Genomic DNA, 13,865 nt, shown 5'->3' with positions numbered 1-13,865 from the left:
TCTGTCTGTCTCTCTGTTTGTGTCTGTCTCTCTCTCTCTCTCTCTCTCTCTCTCTCTCTCTCTCTCTCTCTCTCTCTCTCTCTCTCTCTCTCTCTCTCTCTCACACACACACTCACTCACTCACTAACTCACTTAGTAACACACACACACACACACACACACACACACACACACACACACACACACACACACACACACACCAGGCAGAAACAAATGGGCAAAGGTTTCACCCTGAATGCCCCTGTTACCTAGCAGTAAATAGGTACCTGGGAGTTAGTCAGCTGTCACGGGCTGCTTCCTGGTGTGTGTGTGTGTGTGTGTGTGTGTGTGTGTGTGTGTGTGTGTGTGTGTGTGTGTGTGTGTGTGTGTGTGTGTGTGTGGTGTGGGGAAAAAAAGTAGTTAGTAAACAGTTGATTGACAGTTGAGAGGCGAGCCGAAAGAGCAAAGCTCAACCCCCGCAAACACAACTAGGTGGATACAACTAGGTGAATACACACACTCTCTCTCTCACAAACACACACACACACACACACACAAACACACACAGTTCAAAGCATTATATGACAAAGAGTGCTGGGAAGACGGGACACCATGAGTGTATCCTGTAACTACACTTAGGTAATTATGTAATAATAACAGAATGAGGGGACATGGGTGGAAACTGGAAACTCAGATGAGTCACAGAGATGTTAGGAAGTTTTCTTTTAGCGTGAGAGTAGTGGAAAAATGGAATGCACTTGGGAACAGGTTGTGGAAGCAAACTCTATTTATACTTTTAAAACTAGGTATGATAGGGAAATGGGACAGGAGTCATTGCTGTAAACAACCGATAGCTAGAAAGGCGGGATCCAAGAGTCAATGCTCGATCCTGCAAGCACATATAGGTGAGTACATATAGGTGAGTACACACACACACACACACACACACAACTTTGTAAATTTGTTTCACTTCCCCGATTCTTTTTGCTGCCTTTCTTTGTGTCTGGCTATATTACATTTATTTGTATTGTAGGAATGTAATGTCTCCCATAAAAGGTGTATAACTTCCTTAACCTTCATTAACTGTGTACTGTATAGTCCAATTATATTGACAAGTGAAAGGTTAAGGGTCCGTATGTCCCCATGTTCATCCCTATACTATTTGTTCCTATACTGTTTGTTCCTTTATTATTAAGTAGCATGTAAAACACTAAAAGCAATTGTTGCATAATAAAATATTTCCTTCTTTCTCCCCAGTTCCTAATGCTTTAGAAGCTAAATTTACAATCGACAATCTGGAATTTACGAATGAGTTAACGGACATTGACTCGGTCAACTTTAAGGGACTTGCCAATGCCTTGGAGAAAGAGGTGAGTAAATACATTTCAAAACTAAATTTTATTTGAAAATTATACAATTTAAGATCAGTATGTAAATATAAAAGCAAATACCCAGTAAGATTGCTTTTATGTTTATGTAAAGCACTTTTATAAACAGTATACATTCAGTCACTCTTTTAGGCAAGCTCCTACTCACTCTGGAATAAGATCACCAACAGTCAAGCAAGTGGAACCTTTCACACTGTCCCCACTGGATTTATAAGTGTTAAGGAAATACTGGAGAATATTTGACCCAACAAGGAAAATTGATAGAAAACTGCTTTCCATAAAACCCAAACGTCTGTCTCAGGCGCACTGTGGCAATACATGTGTAACTTTTATGTTAATTTTGGTGACAATCAACACAGATAGTAACTACAGTATATATATATGTGCACAAATGTAGTATACAGAGGTTTGATGATTAAGCATGATGTGGCAGGGTGACAACCCACTGAGCTTTACGTTGCATGCTGACCTCTAGGCCAAAGGTTGAAAGGATGCTTGGGACTCACTCAGGGCCCTCTGCCTCTCTTGTATCAGGGAAGACCACTGAGATAGTCCAGTTTGATTCCAAAAAATCAGCATTGAATGTAATGAAACGCCATTTTCTGGGTGAGACCCGGAAGCTCCCCAGAGCTATCCAGGCTGATATGGATATATTAGCTTTCTGGCATCAGTCAATGTGCATGGAGTTTTTGCTTACTGGGGACCACGAGCTAGAACCTGGTCCCCTCATAAAGGCATGAGGAGCAATGGCCTATAGAAATCCCTGTGTGGTTGGGAGCTTTCTATGTCTGCCATCGATTGGATCTGGCACCCAGAAAGGTAGGCGCCCCCAAAACAAACCCCCTATTCTGGTGAAAATATTGCTACCGAAAGCCGAACAAGTGCACGAACAAGAACAAGAACTCCCCAAATGAAAATTAGCAAACTAGCATAACGTCATCACGTTGCTTCATAACTGTCTGCGCAACTCCCCCGGCCCCAGACCCTTGCCCTAGGGAGGGGAAGGGGGAGCCCCAGACCCTTGTGCCACTGATCCACCCTTCAGTTCTGAGGCTGGATGTCAAAATACATGAAAACACCACCGACCAGAGGGAGGGAGGGATGCCGGGGAGCCTCCGGGTCTCACCCAGAAAATGGCATTTCATTACATTCAACTCTGGTTTTCTGGCAGGAGCCCTGTCAGCTCTTCGTAGCTACCTCACCAAAGAGAAGGATAAAGAGGGAATAACCGGGAGGCAGATGCTACGTTCCCTAAACTCAAATCAAGACAACGGGCAAACCAAAGGAACCTGCAGACGACCTGGGAGATCTGTGCCCGCGAACAGGGAAGGCGGGAAACTGGGTTAACTCAAAATGCATCCCCGGTCACCGAAGCCATGGCGTGCAAATAATGGTGGAGAGCCGCAGCCGGACGTAACACATGATGTACTCTCAGCCTAACCAACCAAGCATCAATGACCCCTCCAGAAAGCAGCAGCCTCATTCTTCGCCAGAAAAGGAGGAGACGGCTGCAGACGAACAAACCTACCACCAGGATCAAAAGTGCAGAAACCCCCCCTGCACCGGAGAAGAGCACGAAGCTCCCATACCTGACACTCAGAGGCTAATGCCAACAGAAAAAGAGCCTTAGAAATACAATCCTGAACCGAAAGGGCCAAGACAAACCAAGGAGAAGATAGAAAAGAGAGCACCTGGTCTAACGACCAGGACGGCTCAGGAAGCACTTATGAGCAGGCCGGAAGTGAAACAACACATGAGACAGCAGAACGGAGCAGAAGTAACATCAATACCGAACGCAAGCTGCAGCGGCTCCGCCAGCGCCGCACGATACTAGGCGACATAAGATGATGGTCATGGAACAACCTCGAAAGGAAGGAAGGACAAAACAACCCAATCAGAGACTGAAGTACACCTTTGCAGTGATAGGAAAAACCGGAAGAACCATCAGGAAACTTTATACTGCCACCGAGAAGCACGCAGGTGAGAGACCAACAACGAAGCCACCTGCGCACCAGGCAATTGATGATAGATCCGAGTCAGAAACTCAAGACGCGAAGACTTGAGGAGAAGAACGAACTAGCCTCATACCGGGCAGGACCAATCTGCTGAAAGAGGCAGAGCCGCAGGAAGACCCTCGGGTTCAGACACAGAGCAAGTAGCGCCTGAAACCAAGGTTGGACCGGCCACCAAGGAACCAGAAGGACAACTCTTCCTTGGTAAGTTTCCAAGTAAGCCAGGACCTAGAGCAACAGCTGAACTGGGGAAAGAGGTATAGGTAACCCCACCTTGCCCAGTCCTGCCTGAAGGCGTTGACCCCGACAGCCTCGCAGTCAGGGAAGGGTGCCACGTATACCAGGAGATGCCTCAACCACGCTGACACGAAGAGATCCACTTTCGGAGGCCCAAACGTCTGGCAGAGCCAACTGAATGAGTCAGCGTCGACCCTCTATTCCGTGGAAAGGGGAATGAACTGTGACAGGCCATCCGCCAGGACATTGGACATCTCCTGAACCTGAAGCACCAAACCCCGAGAACTCAGCAGACGAGTCACCCAAAGCGACCAGCGTCAAAGAGCCAGGGACCGCATTGAACCCCCTCGGTTCAGGCAATGAACCACAGGGAGCAGTCCAAATGGAGCCGGATCATCGATCCGCAAGTGACCCGAAACCTCCAGAGCGACATCCACACAGCCGTGAACTCTCCGCACACTGCGGCAGTCCTTCCACAGAGCAGATGCCAGGTGTAGAAGAACAGTCCTCCTTGCCAACCGCAAGGCCTGGGCTGATTACTGTGCCTCTCTCCGATTTGATTCCTCCTCTGCAGGAGCCTGGGCCTTTGTTCGCAAGATGACAGGTAGGTTCTCCCAGCCTTCCATTCCACTCAGAGACCCCAGTGGTAATGGGGGCCTGGGGGAAGTACAAATAGCCAAACTTTTGGCTGACCACTTTGAGGATGTTTACCGTTCCCCACTTCTTTCTGTGAGTTCCATAGGATGGGACTCCCGACAGGGTATAGGACTAGCTCAGGACCTGGATCGTCCATTTACATCTGTTGAGCTGGAGGACGCACTGTCACTCTCTAGATTGGCCACTATGCCAGGTATAGACAACGTTCCATATGAATTTGTTCGGAGGGCACCCAGGATCCTTCAGTCCCACCTCCTTCACTTCTATAACGCCTGCTGGTCCTCTTGTGTCTTCCCTGACCTTTGGAAACACGCCATTCTTCTACCATTGGCCAAGTCAGGGAAGGATCCGTCTGTACCGAGTTCATATCGGCCCATAAGTCTGCTTCCATGTCTCGGGAAACTGATGGAACATCTTGTTCACACCCAGCTACAATGGGTGGTGGAAACCTCAGGTCTCCTACCTGACTACCTGAGGGTATCAGTGGATTTCGGCCAGGAAGAAGCACGTTAGACTGCCTCCTCTCCTTGGAACATCGAATAATGGACACTTATTGCCGGAGAAGAGTGCTCCTTGCAGCATTCTTTGACATCAAGAGTGCATTTGACTCTGCATCTCATTCTGCTGTCCTCCAGAGTCTGGCTCGACTAGGTCTCTCGGGTACTGCGCTGAGGTGGTTACAAAACTATCTACAGGGCCGCTCATTCAAAGTGGCAGTTGGTGGAGTCGTCTCCACGTCCCGCCCTCTCTCGCTTGATGTCCCCCAGGGAACGATTCTCAGCCCGCTATTATTCTCTATTCTTCTGTCTGATCTCCCAGTATTCCGGGGGATCCAGGTTTTAGCCTATGCCAATGACATAACACTCGTGGCGGATGGTGCCACTCTCCTGGAGGCACAAGGCTCCCTGCAAAACGACGTGACTGTGTTCACTGCAATTGTGCTGGGGAAGGGGCTCACCATTAACCTCGTGAAAACTACGGAACACAGATGGCTGGGGGTCGTTCTAGATGGCCCTCGGCTGACGTGGAGGCATCATATGGATTACCTTCGGGCCTCATGCCTTTGTCACGTGAACATCATGAAACAGCTCTCTGGTGCGGCATGGGGGGCTTCACGGGAGTCGCTCCTAGCTCTCTATAAGGTCTTTATTCGTAGCAAGATCATGTATGCGAGTGAAGTCTATGGCTCAGCAGCATCATTGGTCTTGGCAAGGCTGGATCCCATTAAAATGGTGCCTTTCGCTCAGTGCTAGGAGTTGTGCCCTCCTCACCAGTCCTCTCTCTTCATGCCAAGTCGGGGTTATCGCCCCTGCACTTTGAACGTTTCCTCACCTTCTGTCGCCGGCTTCAACGGATAGTGCATCTCCCTGCTACCCATCCACTTACTCGCCTGCAGCTTGAGGCTAACTGGTGGAATGTGCAAGCTGGACACTCCAGACACCATCAGTTGCCTTTCGTCGTCCGGGGCCTTGGATGCACATTCACAGTTTTCCCTTCTCGTCCCTGTACTCACCTCTGACCCTATCATCTCACTGGTGCCTCCATGGGCAGAAGAGCTCATCCGGGTTTCTGTGGACTTTTCCAAGTCTCCTCGTCGAAAGAAGGATTTAGAGGGTCAGGGCCCCTTTAACTTTTGTAGACCTACGAGCCTCCTTATACTCTGGATACTGAGAGGTTTACATGGATGGGTCCCACAAAGATCAGCCACCATCCACATCTGCGGCAGCATACTATGCTCCTTTTTCTTTCTGTCAGACGTGGAAACTCTCCCCTGCTCATTCGTGCCTGTTCGAACTGTTTGCAATCTTACTAGCCTTACAACTCCTTCGACAAGTTTCAGGGCCCTCTATGGTCATCTCCACTACGTGAACTCGGTTACAGCCCTACATCTGATTTCATCTTGGCGTCCACGAATCCATCGTCATACTGTGTCTCAGATCTGTGGAGAACTGCTGTCATACTCTGGTACTCCGGGTTGGGCGATCTATCTCCTATGGGTTCCGTCACATGTCAGTATTAATGGCAATGAGGTGGCCGACGCAGCAGCAGGGATGGCGCATGCTCTCTATGACTCTACAAATGTGCCTCTGGACCTTTCTGAAATTCTCCCGCAACTCCGGGCGGCTTGCCTCGCGAGTTGGGAGGCAATGATGGAGCCAGCACTCGAGTCCTCCTCTCTGGCGGGTCTCCGGGAGGGCTCCTCCTCACGTCCATGGACTCGTCATCATTCTCGACTCCTCGACACTGCCCTCACTCGTCTCCAGATTGGGCACACCTGCCTGGCTGCACATCTACATCGTCTACGGCTGGTAGATTCCCCATACTGCCAGTGGTGTCCGACCCAGGAGATACAGTGGAACACCTTCTTCTTCATAGCGCTCGCTTCAGACTACAGAGTACTGTTCATAGGCTGAATATTCCCCGCCTCACAGTTCCCGTTCTCCTTGACGGGGCAGGTGCGAGAGACGAAGACGTCCGTCATGACATCCTTCACCATACCTTCCGCTTCATCCGTCATGCCCGTGGCCTGAAGAGACTGTAAAATATGTGGCCTGAGGAGATTGTAGGGTCTATAGCCTGAAGAGACTATAGGAACCCCATCCCTCCGCCATTTCCCGGTATCGGGCAGCCGGAGCACATCCGATCCCATGATCGTCATCGCCCCTAAATCAACACAACAACAGTACTGACTGACCAGAGAAGGTAATTCTGGGCACCTCTTACATCTGACCTGCTATGAGGTGTTGTCATTTAGTGATCCCTGCTGGTGACAGTACAGTAACGTAATTAAAGTTTAGTAGTTTTCCAGGATACCTCTAGGTGAGCTCTACATTGCTATGTTGTGACTGGAATAGGCTTTTGGGTTTTATTGTAACCACTAATTGTAAATGCTAATTTAAAACATCTACTGTGGTCTAATTAAGACCTTTTGTGCCCTTTGAAATTCTTTTGTGTTACCGTTCATAATATGATTATAGGACATCTAAACTATAATATTATAGATTATAGGCAATTTTACTAGTATAATAAATAGGCAATAAACTAGCAGTAAACTAGCCATAAACACAGGTTAACTAGCCATTGCTAGTGGCAATAATTGTCACTTTCCTGTCTACAATCTTAGTTGAATTGATCTGTCTTCAGTATTCTCCTAGCACTAGTTTGATCTGGTGGGGAGTTTAAAATGTTCCTTGTTGTATCAGGCCAAATGTTGACCCCAGTAGATTACTGTATTGGTGATCCTATACAAAAGGCGACTATAGGATCTTAAATTAGGAGCAACCGAGTGAAATTGCTCAGAAACCTATTGACAGGAGTAACCTATATAACTGTACACTAATATGTATAAAAATAGGTAGATTTGTATATTGGTAGTGATGTGGGGTATGTTACAGTTAAGCCTAAGTTCAGAATAGGCATTTTAGGATACACTCATGCACCCAAACAATAATAAACCTTTGGAACAGTCTATCGCCTGATAAAACAGTCAAAGCGCTAATAGTGCAGAACTATAAGAGACTTGGATATACTCTTCAGATAAAGTAGATGGACCCTTAACACACTATATTGTCTTCCTAGTTCTCTGACTCATTCCATCTGGTGGCCATCAAGTATATTTAAGAGTAACCATGTTCTGCCCAGATATTTATCCTAGAACTGTGTTTGGAAAGGCATCACAGATTATGCATATGTAGACTTTGAATTAGTAAATACAGTATAAGTAAACCGGTTTATTTTTCTGAGCAATACTAGTACTGTAGCTATGAATGATCAGAGGGAAGATAGAGCTGGCTAGGTGTTCAGCTCTCAGAATGAGTAATATGGGTATTAAGTGTTAACAAACATCTTCAATTTACAGTTGGGGACAGTGCTTTTCAGCTCAGCTGAGCTCTATAATGGGAAGGCCGCACTAAAACTCAGGATCCTCAGATTTGAGTAAGTCACTTCTGTATACCTTTCATGTACTGTATTAGTGCTACAACAAGCATTCTTTACTAAGGTTACTCACCTTCACTGCCTTCACCTATCTACTAAGCTATCCATTTGTTCAGTTGGTCAACAATTATTACTTGGGGTAATTTAACTTGAAAGACTGCCTTATTTACGTTTGTATTTCTTTTATTTACATTTTGTTTGTTGAATCAATTACTGTACTTTACTTTTATGCTTTACTTTTATGTAAAAATACACACATAAATGAAAGGGCCGAAAGAGCAGAGCTCAACCCTCGCAAGCACAACTAGGTGAGTACTAGGTGAATACACGAAGAAAAAGAGGCGATATGATCACTATGCACAAAATAGTAACAGGAATCGATAAAAAGGAATTGATAGGGAAGAATTCCTGAGACCTGGAACTTCAAGAACAAGAGGTCATAGATTTAAACTAACTAAACAAAGCTGCTGAAGAAATGTAAGAAAATTCACTTACGCAAACAGTGGTAGACGGTTGGAAAAAGTTAGGCAAGAAGGTAGTGGAGGTCAAAACCGTCAGTAGTTTCAAGGCGTTATACGTATGACAGAGTGTTGGAAAGACAGAACATATGAGGGTAGCTCTCATCTTGTAACTACACTTAGGTAATTACATACACACACACACACACACACACCTCACAGCCCTTCTACTCACTGCTGTGTAATTGTTTCTTGCTTGTTTGTTTGTAGTGCTGGTATGTTTGCAGACTAGGCCTCTTCCTATTTTGAACCCATTTTCTTGTCTTTTCCTCTCCGGCCCTCTCAACAGAAATTGAGAGAGGGTCAGAAAAGAAAATACAAGAAAATGGGCAGGAAGAAGCCTAGCCTGTAAACTTACCAGCACTACAAGCAAGCCAGAAACAATTACACAGCAATGAGAAGAGAGGCAAAAAGGAACCTTGAGAAAGGTATAGAGGACAAATGTAAAACAGATCCAGGCCTTTTCTATAAGTTCATCAAAAGCAAGCTGCATGTAAAGAATAAAAGCCAGAGATTGAGAATGGGGAACAGGACTACTGAGAATGAAAAAGAAATGCATGAAGTGCTAAATGAACAGTTCTAAAGTGTGTTTGTACAAAATGATAATTTCAGAGAGCTGGATCAATGCCAATTCCAGAGCACACCATAGAATATATAGAGGAATCCCAAGATGAAGTTAAAAAATTACTCAAGGGACTAGGAAAAAATAAAGCAGTTGGACCTGATGGAGTTTCACCTTGGGTGCTGTGAGAATGTGCAAATGATCTGAGCATTCCATTCCAAATAATATTCAAGACATCCTTGTACACAGGAATTTTAGCAAATACTGTATATGGAAAAAGGCAAACATAGTACCAATCTATAAAAATGGTAGTTGAGAGGAACTTCTAAATTATAGACCTGTATCATTAACAAGCAAAACACTAGAAACAATAGTTTCTAGTGTTTTGGGTTGAACACCTGGAGAGTAATGACATAATACATATATACAAGAGTTTACATTCTTGTAAAGCCACTATTACGCGTAGCGTTTCGGGCAAGGTCCTTAACCCTAATTTCCCCGGAATACGACCCCGCCGAATCGTTTAACAACCAGGTACCCATTCACTGCTGGGTGAACAGAGGCTACAGTTAAGGATTGGCGCCCGGTGAATCCTCCCCGGCCAGGATTCGAACCCAAGGCAAGGCGCTTGCGAAACGCCAGGCGAGTATCTTACCACTGCGCCACGGAGACTGCTATGGACAGGCAGTATGGTTTTCAAACAGGAAGATCCTGTGTAACAAATCTACTTAGCTTTAATGAGAGAGTTTAAGTTCAAGTATGTTTATTGAGACAATAAAAAATACATCTCAAAGGGATAGAGTAGCTTAGGCTATTTATACCCCCCTCCATGATAAAGTTTATGATAGAGCCCCAGAGCTACCACAGGAAAGAGGTGGTTGGGTTGACTGGGTCTATATGGAACAAAAAAAAAAAGACTTTTGACAGAGTCCCACACAAGAGGCTGTTCTGGAAACTGAAACATGTAGGAGGGATGACAGGGAAAAATTTTCTAACAAACAAACAGATGAGGGCATTAATCAGAGAAAATGTATCTGAGTGGATGGCACTAGTGGAGTACCACAGAGTTCACTTCTTGCACCAGTAATGTTCATTGTCTACATAAACAATCTACAGTACCGGAAGGAATACGGAATTATATGAACATATTTGCAGATGATGCTAAGATGATGCTAAGATACTGGGGAAGATAGGAGATGCAGACAATTGTAATGCTCTTCAAATTGATCTAGATAAAATAAGTGTTTGGAGCATCAAGTGACAAATGAAATTCAATGTGAATAAATGCCATGTTATGGATTATGAAATCAGAGGAAATAGACCACACAGAACCTACAAATTATGTGGAAAGGAATTACAGAACTCTAATAGAGAACGAGACTTAGGGTGGTTTTAAATAGTAAGCTGTCGCCAGAGGAACACACAAAGAACATTGTGAGAGGAGCATATGCCTTGCTTTCCAAATTCAGACTTACTTCTATATGGATAGTGAAATACTAAAGCCACTGTTCATCACTTTTGTGAAGCCAAAATTGGAATATGCAGCAGTTGTATCTCAAGAAGCACATATGGATATTGGAAAAGGTGCAATGACATGCTACAAAATGGCTTCTGGAACTGAGAAACTTGAGTTACAAGGAGAGACTAGAGGCGTTAAACATGCCAAAACTAGAAGATACAAGAAAAAGAGGTGATATGATCACCACTTACAAAATACTAACAGGAATCAACCAAATTGACAAAAAGGAATTCCTGAAATCAGCAACTTCACGAACAAGAGGACTTCGATTCAAGCTAAGGAAACAACAGTGCCGAAAAAATATTAGAAAGTTTTCTTTTGCAAACAGAGTGGTAGACAGTTAGAACAAGCTAAGTGAGAAGGTGGTGGAGGCCAAAACCGTTAGTAGTTTCAAAGAGTTATACAACAAAGAGTACTGAGAAGACGGGACACCACAGGCGTAGCTCTCATCTTGTCACTAAACTTAGGTAATTACATGTAATTACACTTAGAAAATTGCACACACACACACAAAAATTAAGAGCATGTGTTTTTTTTACATGCATAGACAAATCATTTATAGTATTACAAAGGGTAGCTAGTTAATTATGATGGTATGTAGTAAGAAATCTAGTTTTATATGTATAGTATTATCACTTTTGTAACAATAATAATAATAATAATAATGATGTAATGATATTTAGACCACTACAGATTATGTAGCATATTTGACAGATGAAGTAAGGAGCACATAACTATTTGATAGTGAATATTAGTATTTTATTAGCTTTGCAGGTTTTATGTGCCTTCTATTGTGTCTTTCCCAATGACTTGGAAGATGTAAGACCTCTAATTTTAGTTGATCTTGCAGACCCGGGAGTATTATATGCACCTTCAGGATTGGATGGACATACTTCAATGAGCAGACTGTCAGCCACCAAACAGCACCTCTCAATATTAGCATTGTCAGAGAGCGATTAGAAACCAAGGTTGCAAGTGGTTACCTCAACCAGGACTACAAAGTCAAAGAAGGCTCCATTATTGTCGACAGTAAGCTTTATTAACTTTTGTGTCATCTGACTCATGGGAACCATAATCCCTGATATTGTGTATGTTTACTTCCCTTAATTTTCTACCTCTAACCTATTCTTATTTGCCTGCTTAGCTAGCACAATGAGGACACTGAAATTTCAGGCTTTTGGACGACTTTGTGCTCAATGAGGATATGTCCCTGCAAATTGTCTTTTCTCAAAGCTAAGGAACAGAATGAAACATAACTAAGGAGCTATGACACATAGAAATGTTTTAAAATGTTTAAACTCCCTCCAAATTAATTTTGGCTACATAGAAATTGCCTAAATTCAGTTTGAATGAGTGAAGAACTTTACATCATTTTTCACACTGGAAAGATTACATGACATACCATTACCTGTACTCAAATAAATATTTGAAGAAAGTGAAGAGAGGGAATTAAGGGATATAACCATAATGTGCAACATAATCAGGAAGAGCACTGACAAACTAAAGGACTCAAAATCCTCAGTTGTGGATGGAATTTAATCCAAAGCTGTAAAGGAACTGGCACACGAACTATGCCTACCACTGAAACTACTTTTCAGAAAATCTCTGGACCAGGGGATAGTTTCCAACATGTGTGGAAGCAGCGGAGTGTGTATATATGAATGCTACACAATATTCATCTATAGACATCCATATATGGTGAAACACTTGTGAAGAACCTCTCACACACTCACAGCTCCCTGACAAGAGGGAGCAAGCTTAGCTTAGCTGCCAACACCCACACATCGTGTCAGCAAGGCGGACAGCCCGCCTGCTTTCATACCTCTCACTGTATTTCCCACTTCTATACTTCCCTTCACCTATGCCTCTCCTTCCTCTTTATTCAAAAAAAAGGGATAGTTTCCATTGATTGGAAATGTGTAAATGTCACCCATATTTCCAAAAAAGGCAGAGAAACCTCAGCAGAAAAATACCATCCAATCAGCTTGACCTCACACATCTGCAAGCTCATGGAGATGATCTTCAGAAAGACATAGCTCCTTTGGAGAAATTTCAACACCAGGCAACATAAATCATTCCAGAACCAAGTCGACTCTCATACCAGGATAGGTTGAGGGCCTCAGGGGGTAACAACATTGCAAACCAGACATGCCAAGGTGGATCTCATCGAAACTTTTAAAATACTTAACAATTTGGAGGATAATGATCCAGACAACTTCTTCAAATGGTCAGATGTAACACAAACAAGGAGCAATGGTTTCAAGCTCAACAAGCTACAATGTCTGACAGAAAACAGGAGATGCTTTTTCACATATAATGTTATAAACCCATGGAACTGCCAACTCACCAAAGCCATGCACACACCAAAACATTGATGAATTTTAAAATCCAGCTTTTGCAATCATCAGAACAAATGGGGGGGGACCTTTGGCAAGTTGTTGGCTTCCTTTTCATGTCAAGGCCACAAGAGAGAGCAGTCCTCAGGTAAATTCAGGTAACCAGTTATCCTCACTACTGACTAGAAGGATGGTGGTGGACATCTTCACTTTAAAAGCTGATGCCACCATTGTGGTACACCAACCTTCACAGAGGGTGCCATGTTTTTAATGTTGACTTAACAGTTCAGTTCCCAGTATTTTTGAGTGTCTTCATTTGAATTCCTAATTCACTTCGATTTCATATCATAGATACCTTCGTTGGCACTTATGAAAACTCACAGCTTTATTTTTTCATTTTTTATATTTTTTTATTTTTTAGGCATTTCTCAACTCCCCGGTTATTTGGCTCATTTTCTAAGTGGTTTGATGGTTCCAACTTTTGGTTGAAGGGCTTGATTAATTTCCTATTTTTTTTCCTGTTCAGAGGGTGCCTGTCTGCCTTTTCCTGCCTTGGATGTTTCTAAAGGGTTTTTATCTAAGGTGTTTCTGTCAGGATAGCTGCAGTTATTGGGAGGCTGCTGTGGCACCCAACTGGGTTTCACTTCCCTACAGATGTATTTTCCCCATAAGTATTCCACTTTATGATGGGAGTGCACTTCAGGTAGGTTTGCCAGCACAA

General features: G+C 43.9%; 1 protein-coding gene across 1 annotated transcript in view; it reads left to right on the top strand.

The window, feature by feature from the left end:
* LOC123762586 (uncharacterized) overlaps window positions 1–13,865 on the top strand; it is a gene marked incomplete at its 5' end in the record, with an annotated part of 78,633 nt that overhangs the window by 16,416 nt on the left and 48,352 nt on the right. The window contains 3 exons of the mRNA XM_045749174.2: window positions 1,237–1,349; window positions 8,133–8,209; window positions 11,659–11,837. Coding sequence (XP_045605130.2) covers window positions 1,237–1,349; window positions 8,133–8,209; window positions 11,659–11,837 — 369 coding nt within the window. The remainder of the gene's footprint in view (window positions 1–1,236; window positions 1,350–8,132; window positions 8,210–11,658; window positions 11,838–13,865) is intronic.

Source organism: Procambarus clarkii, chromosome 27 (genome assembly GCF_040958095.1).
Source record: "Procambarus clarkii isolate CNS0578487 chromosome 27, FALCON_Pclarkii_2.0, whole genome shotgun sequence".
Taxonomy (NCBI): domain Eukaryota; kingdom Metazoa; phylum Arthropoda; class Malacostraca; order Decapoda; family Cambaridae; genus Procambarus; species Procambarus clarkii.
Note: the sequence above shows the minus strand (reverse complement) of the source record. Positions and strands in the feature narration are given on the sequence as shown.